Here is an 8,550-nt window from a genome sequence, read left to right as displayed (position 1 = left end):
CAGTAACATAGAATGATGTGGTATTGGAACTACACGTAAAAATATATACTACATATAAGAATATATAATTCATGTGCATATAGGAACTACATATAGACTATATACTATATGTACGAAATGGCCACAACAAATTTGGCATCATCTTTCTTGAAGGACAAAGTGAATCATTAAGATTACATATAAATTTCTTACCTATGGACATAAACTTACCATAAACAACTGTTTTATTTGAAGTAGGACAGATTTGGAAGACCTAGATTCAAATTTTGTTGCTGAAATTCAGATGTATGACATGAGACAAGCAAATTTGTGTACCTCTCTCAGCTTTCATTTGCTTCTCTATAAAATGGGGACAGTAATCTTGAAACTGGCATTTTAGTGTGTGATTTAAGTCACCTAACTGAAGTGAATGTGTCTGATAAATAATAAGACACTCATTTAATATAAATATATGTGGCACACATAATGAACAATAACTTTAGAAACTTAACATATGCCTTTTTATTGAGATTAAATAAAAGAAAGTTTACTTTTGCAGATTCAAATAGCTTCTCAAATATTGGTGAAGAAAATAAAACAAACAAAGTCCTTTATATTCAGGAAAAACTGTGAGCTATAAGGAGATTTAAGAAAATCAGAACAAATTAAGAGTAATCTCGTAATTTCTAGCATATGTTTTGTGCTGAGGAAAAAAATTTTAAGATATGTTATTAATTATGTCTTTCTTTTTTGTAGGCATCTCTCTCTGCTTTCAGTAGACTCCGAATGAGAAACAGAGAGAAGGAAGAAAGAAGGAGGGAGGAAGGGAAGGAAGGAATAGAGAGAGAGAGAGAAGAAAGAAAGAAGAAAGAAGGAAAGAAAGAAAGAGAAGGAAGGAAGGAAGGAAAGAAAAAGAAAGAAAGAAAGAAAGAGAAAGGAAGGAAGGAAGGAAGGAATGAAGGAAGGAAGGAAAGAAAGAGAAAGAAAGAAAAAAGAGGAAGGAAAGAAGGAAGTGAACAAAGGAAGAAAATCACCAGTGGTTCTTTCATTCCTCAATTGTCACCCTCCATCTACCCATATCTAAGGATTTCTAGCCTCTTTTTTTGCTTTACCATGAGCCAAGCAAAATTTTCGAAGTTCTGAGATGAAGATTCTGTGCAAAAGTCAATTTCATGTATGCAACATATGTATGAAGAATTTAGCAAAGTAACAGTGAGACTCTAGAGAAAAACATACTCTAGAATTACCAAGCTAGGGATTTATAGTTGTTCTTCCCATGGCATATCCAGAATCAATGCACATGAACATTAAAGCTTTGGTAAAATATGTTAAAAGCTATCGAAATACCTAGCAAAAGATGTAGCCAATATTAAGTGCTCAATAAATGTTAGTTTCTGGGGTTTTTTTTTAATGTTTGCTTGTTTAGTTTTTGTCGATGATCTGTAAAATATCTGAATTATCTTGCACAATTTACCACAGACGTATTTCTCCCTCTTTATACATATCATTGCTTTCTTGCCTTTATGCGCAGACTAAGTTACTCTCTTCTTCAACAAACTCCTCATGGCATTTTTTACCTCTGTGTTTCTCACTGTGTAAATTATAGGATTTAACATGGGGGTGAGGATTGCGAAGAACACCGTCACCAACTTGTCCACAGAGTAGGTGACCACGGGACGCATGTAGGTGAATATGCAAGGCACAAAAAAGAGTACCACAACAGTAAAGTGGGAGGCACAGGTGGAGAGGGCTTTGTGCCGTCCTTCAGAGCCATGGGATTTCAGGGAGCTCAGGATGACTATGTAGGAGAGGAGGAGCATGGAAAAGATGAGCAAGCACATGGCTCCACTGTTGGCTGCCACCACCATCCCAAGTCTGTAGGTATCTCTGCAGGCAAGTTTCAACAATGGGAAGAGATCACACATAAAATGGTCAATGACATTGGGACCACAGAAGGGCAAGTTGGTCATGAAGAGAATCTGCACAGTGGCATGCAGGCTGCCTCCAATCCAGGCTATCACCACCAGAAGGTGGCAGAGCCCTTGTCGCATGATGACTGTGTAGTGCAGGGGCTTGCAGATGGCCACATAGCGGTCGTACGCCATGACAACAAGGAGGATGATCTCTGATCCTCCCAGCAAGTGCTCCACAAAGAGCTGAGTCAGGCAGCCAGCCAAGGAAATGGTTTGTCTCTGGTAAAGCAGGTCGATGACCATTTTGGGGGTGGTGACAGAGGTGTAGGAGGCATCTATAAAGGACAAGTAAGTGAGAAAGAAGTACATGGGTGATGAAAGTGTGGGGCTGGAGGAGATGGTGATGACAATGAACAGATTGGCCAGCACAGTAAATAGGAAAATAAATAAAAAAACAATGAAGAGTATTTTCTGCAAGTGTGGATTCTGTGTGAGTCCCAAGAGAATGAATTCAGTCACATTGTTGGGAAGTATGAGGTGATCCATTCAGGGAGTAACCTACAAGCGATAAAGAAAGATGACCAGGGGTCTGAATTACCTATAAGAGATAAAGAAAGATGACCTATTCATCATAAAAGGATTACAGTCTGAATTTCACAGTATAGACATAGGGTAGTTAACTGTGGGGCATGCCTTTGGCTTCCCTCACCCCAGTAATTACTTGAATTTCTCATGTTCACTTCCTCCATGATGCTTTCAGTCTCTTTAGATACTTAGTTTTATCACCTGTAAAACATCTATAAGGCAACAGTTCCTGTGTAATTGCTGAGAACATTCTTGACTCTTTACATGAGATCTGTATTCTTCCTCTTGTTCCAACTCCATATGACTTTGCTAAGTTATTCCAATGTCCCAGGCTTCTGAGCTCACCTCCACATCTGTGAGTTTACAAACTGTAGCTGTGAGATTGATTTTGTAAGCTGTAAAGTGCTGCTCACAGGTAAGGGTTATTCTCTCTTCTCACAGAATTTACATTTGAACTCACAGCTCCAACTGGAAGAAAGACGTGGTGAAGAAATATCTCTCATAAGCAGGCAGATTAGGGAAACATATAAGTCGTCAGAGACACACTCTCCCTAGCACCCACCATAACAAATATGTTATTCATGCTGCTTTCCTCACTGTGCCTATGTGGTGCTTGACATAGTATCTTCAGTGCCTGGCACCGATCAGGCAATCAATACGTGCTTGTGAATTCCCCTACATCTTCCCTTCCTACATCTCCATGTATAAGGATGTATGTGTTTCCCCAGTCCATAAACCTGGGAATTCAAGTACTCTTATTCTCCTACTCTGTTTATTCAGGCTCTCTACCTTATGAGAAGCATAAAAAAACTTTTGAAAGAAAGAGGTATTCCAGTTTAATAGTTTCTATCATATATTGCAAGGTGAGGATGGAAGTATCAGTTGCCTACAGGAAAGACTACGTTACTGGGAAATTTGACTTTCAAGATAATTATTATACATTTTTTTGAGATGGAATCTCGATCTGTTGCCCAGGCTGGAGTTCAGTGGCATGATCTCAGCTCACTGCAACCTCCGCCTCCCAGGTTCAAGCAATTCTCCTGCCTCGGCCTCCTGAGTATCTGGGATTACTGGTGCACACCACCAGGCTCGGCTAATTTTTGTAGTTTTAGTAGAGATGGGGTTTTGCCACGTTGGCCAGGCTGGTCTTGAACTCCTGACCTCAGGTGATCCACCCGCCTCAGTCTCCCAAAGTGCTGGGATTACAGGCATGAGCCACCATGCTCAGACATGTTCTTTAATTAATATTGTTTATTCCTCAAAATTATGTTCCACATACAATTTAACACAGTACCAACTCAGTAAATTTAAAATTTCAATAGACTGGGATTTAAAAAAAAAAAGTCTTGGAGAAGTTTTTCAATCCATAATCTCTCAAAGCCAAAGAACTTATCATTTTCAAAGTTTTAAAAATAGAAACTCAATGTAGAGAACAGAAATAGACTGCTAGATAAGATAAAGTCCTATATAGATATATACACACACACACACAAACATATACATACAGCATCTACTAGTTTCTATAAGTAGGTATCTATGACTCACATAGTCACTCATTCAGCAAATAATTATTGGACACTCTACATATTAATGTATGTTTGCCCATATAAAACCATAAACATGTTCCTCACAGAGCCCTTTTGTAGGCCCTCCCCTGACATTTTGTTACCATATAACAATCCACCTGCTCACATGATGAATAATCCCTTCTACTACTTTGTTTCTGTTGCATACATTCTCATGCCTTCTGCTCCCACCCTTCCCTAATATCCATCGTACATCACTCTTGGTTTGAGAAAACTCCAGTATTAATAGAAGAGGAAAACTCATCCCAGTTTGGAGACATACATTTCCCCAAAATATGAAAACCAAAAACATAAATATAACAAAATGTATTCTTTGAAAAATGTTTTTCCTTTGAATAGTAAGCGGATAAAGGGGTTTTTTAATTTTCCAAGACAAAAATTGTGTACATATGTGAAAACAAAGTGCACCTGCTTCATCGTTCTCTCTTATTCTGAGGTCGACTCCCAAACAGATCTGAAAGAGTATGGTGTGTGTAAAGTAAAAGAAGACATAATAAATGTGACCTAAAAATAACTATGAAGAAATTAAAGTCACCTTATATTTTTCCTTGAACTTCACAATACTTTTTTCTAAGAATAAATCCTAAAGGAAAATATTTTAAAAAGAGAAAAATCATTCATTACTAATATGTTCAACAAAATTATTAAGAGCTGCAGAAAATCAGAAACTCCAAGGAATGTCTCATAATAGAGAAGTGGGGAAGTAAAATACAGTGTACCTCTTAGAAAAATGTGTAGTTTTTAACAATGATGTTCTTAAAATTTGTGTAATATAGGAAAATTCTTTTTTTTTTTTTGAGACGGAGTTTCGCTCTTGTTACCCAGGCTGGAGTGCAATGGCGCGATCTCGGCTCACCGCAACCTCCGTCTCCTGGGTTCAGGCAATTCTCCTGCCTCAGCCTCCTGAGTAGCTGGGATTACAGGCACGCGCCACCATGCCCAGCTAATTTTTGTATATTTAGTAGAGACAGGGTTTCACCATGTTGACCAGGATGGTCTACGATTTCTTGACCTCGTGATCCACCCGCCTCGGCCTCCCAAAGTGCTGGAATTATAGGCGTGAGCCACCGCGCCCGGCCTGAAAATTCTTATGTTATAATATTAAGTGGGGAAAATATGGATACAAATTTGAATATATAATGTGATTCTAATTAATTCAAATATATATGAATAGGAAAAAAAAAAGACCCTAAAATATTTTTACTTCTAAAGTGGTGGGATTATAGTTGATTCTGTCTTTCTTGATAATTTACACGAGGAAGAAGAGACTTAAACCTTAGATCGATGGGGAAGAAGGGTGATTTTTAAGGTCCATTTAATCCTGAGATTCTATATTTATATGATTTCTTAAAAAACAAATCTCACCTATTAACTTGTCTGACACAGCTCCACGGCCAGAGCCCCAGGCAGCCGTTAGTTCATCAACAAGTGAAGTTGTAAGCTGAAAAATGCCAACTAGCTCAGCTCCAGTGGGTCTTTGTGGATTTATAAATGGCGTCTTTAGATAATACCTTTCTCTTGAGTCTTAGAAGTGCTACCACCTATCCTCTTTGCAGGCAAATTCTGCAAAGTTTCTTAGCTGTGGTTAATTAGATCTCACGGGTATTTCACTATTATTAGCAGGCCTTGCCTACAGCCCAATTAGTTCATGTTGCTTAAAACTGAACATTAGAGGAGAATGCTTAAAGCATCTAGCTTTAGTTTTAACTCCTTGCTTAGGTCTGTATGAAGATTAATCACTGTGTAAAAAAAACACACACACAAAAAAGTTAACCACTTATAAATTTGGACATTTGATAATATGTCAAATAAACTTAGTAGGGAATCTAGATATTTGATGTTGTATAAATTAAACACTCAGGTGGGAACTGACTTTTACATTTTTCATTAGAATATTTCCTTAATAACCCATTTTTCATGGTTATCATGAATTTAATCTGTTTTCAGATGCAAGTTAAGCGATAGCAATGACTCCTATTATATTAGCAGTACTTTACATTAGTTGTAGCTTGCAGTACTTCAAAGTAGTTGTTTCTCATGCTATTTCCATAATTAGATTAACATGGCAATTATGAAAATACATTCTTACATTATATTCAGAATTGTAAAATCCATTTATTTAATCTAACAATATCCCTATGGCATGGGAAAGATATAGGCATCAGTATTCTTACTTTACAACATGGAAAACTAAATCAAGGAATCAGACCCTCGTCTGCCAAGTCAAGCCTCCTACATTCTGAGCCAGGATTCTTAGTCTTAAATTATTATTTTACAACTAATGAGTCATGAAATGTTTATGTTGTTGCCAATTGTGAAGCATATTAGAATTACCTACTAGTAGAAACATTTACCTATATTTGAAAATATTTTTAAAACAATTTGAATTCAATTCAGGAATATTCCTATGTAGAACCATATTCACTCACCCATGTTCAAATATGCTTTCCAAAATAAGATAAAAAATTAATTGTTAATAACTCTGGATTGGCTTGGAAGAAAGTGGTCAAAGTGAACAGCATGGTCATGGTAAAAAAAAATAGTTTATAAAAACTGAACCCCACATGACAAACCTAGTTTGACTAGACAGTGTAGTGCCATGCTAATATTTATGGTAGTAGATGACAAAGAAAGTTTGAATGAGGACTTGAAACTATCTAAAGAACTATAATAAATGTAGATTTTGCTAAGGTGTCATCTGTGACTATGTCTTGAACTGTCTTTCAAGTCTGGAGTGAAAGCACAGAGCCAGATCAGAGAATTTGTATGTATTTACAAGGTCATCATGCCTAACCTAATAAAATACCAAACTCTACCCGTGATGGCCCATTAAAGTGGCCATCCAGTCTCTACTTAAATAGCTAAGGGTGGTGATAAGAGTTCTTTGGAATCCCTACACCTTTCTAGTCAAGCTCCCCAGATCCCAGAGCAGCATGGAGTGAAGAAAGGACAGTCAACAGAGCTACGTCCCAGTCAAAGAGGGTTGAACATAAAGGTAACTTTCAAAAAAGGAGTTCCTGGAGCTATAAGAAAAAGTCTGTTTCCAGAATCCAAGTCCAAAAAGTGAGTGGGAAAAACATTGAAGAGACAGCAACACAGATTTTTCCAACTAAAAAGGTAAAGCAGAATAAGCAAAGAAATTCAATACGGATCAGATCACAGTTGGTAAGAAACCAGTTGAGGTGTAAAATTAACATTTGACAGATCCAGGTCAGGAGCTAATTAAACAAAAAGAAGGTGTCTGACAGTGTTCTTAGGGACAGTTTAATGCCCTTCAATAGACCCAGGAACACATTCTCAAAGTAACAAAACACTCAAGGGCAGAGCATGTATTTTCTTAGTCCAATCTAAAAACCCTTTCATCCCAGGAGGACATCTCCTAAGTTGTTAATTAAAAATTGAAAAGTTTAGGGTTGTATTCCACTGCTGGACTGTAGACATACAATTACTCAAAACACTTCCAATTTTCCCTCTTCTAGTTGTAGAAGAAGAAAATATAGCAATATATATGATAATAAATAGTATGGACATAATCACAGAACTTGTAAGCATCTTCCAAATGTTCTAAGTAAACTACTTGCAGAAATAGAACTATTTAAGGTCATGGAATGAACACAGTGGAACAGTAAGAAATGAATCCATATCTCCTGATCCAGAAGCTTGTATTTCCATCATGTTTCCACAATCATAATATGCTTACTAAATATTGTCACATCACAAAGTCTACTGATTTTTTCAATAAAACATATGGTAACCATGAGTTAGGAGGCTGGATCTTTCTGTCAATAGAGGTAGCTATAAACATATCTATGAGATATATATTCATATTTTGGTAACAGACTGCATTTTTAAACGATCCAAAAGTTATTTCATAACAAAATCTTTTAAGTAAGGTAAATTGTTTAACTGAGAAATATTTTGTTCATCAACCATAAATGACTCCTGTTTTCTTTCCATATACTTCATGAACCATCTCCTAAAGCAGTTTTCAAAAAGGATTTCATATTCAAGGAGCTAAGCCTAGAGCCAGCTTTTTAATAGTGAAATAGAGAAATTTTGTTGGTCAACCATTAATGACTCCTGTTTTCTTTCCATTTACTTCATAAACCATCTCCTAAAGCAGTTTTTGTATTCAAGGAGCTAAGCCTAAAGCCAGCTTTTTAATAGTGAAATTGTTTTACAGTTATATTTTACTATGTACTGCTGAAAAATATTCATTTCTTGACACTAATAATTTTTAATCTATTTTTATTTTTTATGATATGTATCAAAAAATAGTTTTATATATTGCACCACAATCAAATACTAGCCCCAAGGAATTCTGCCTAATGAAAGTATCACAGGATACAGAGTAAGAACGTTTGAGCTCAAAGACAATGTGCATGTTCTGTGATTCAGTTATTTAATCTTGCTGATCCTCTATTTCTTCTGTAAAATAAGAAAATTAGATTTCAATTTTACATGGCTGTTGTGATCATGTAAGGACA

At 36.5% G+C, this 8,550-nt stretch overlaps 1 protein-coding gene across 1 annotated transcript; it reads right to left on the bottom strand.

The window, feature by feature from the left end:
* Positions 1-1,511: 1,511 nt before the first annotated feature.
* LOC105724362 (olfactory receptor 4C3D-like) lies at positions 1,512-2,438 on the bottom strand. Its single transcript, XM_012462887.2, has one exon. It carries the CDS (start codon positions 2,436-2,438, stop codon positions 1,512-1,514), a length of 927 nt encoding a protein of 308 aa, XP_012318310.2.
* Between the last annotated feature and the right edge of the window lie 6,112 nt (positions 2,439-8,550).

This window comes from Aotus nancymaae, unplaced genomic scaffold (assembly GCF_030222135.1).
Source record: "Aotus nancymaae isolate 86718 unplaced genomic scaffold, 86718_ANA_hifiasm-v0.15.2.pri h1tg000059l, whole genome shotgun sequence".
NCBI classification, from domain to species: Eukaryota; Metazoa; Chordata; class Mammalia; order Primates; family Aotidae; genus Aotus; species Aotus nancymaae.
This window is presented reverse-complemented; position numbering and strand designations above follow the sequence as displayed.

Coding starts and splice junctions, on each gene's coding strand:
- LOC105724362 (XM_012462887.2), bottom strand. CDS start 2,438: ATGGATCACCTCATACTTCCCAACAATGTGACTGAATTCATTCTCTTG.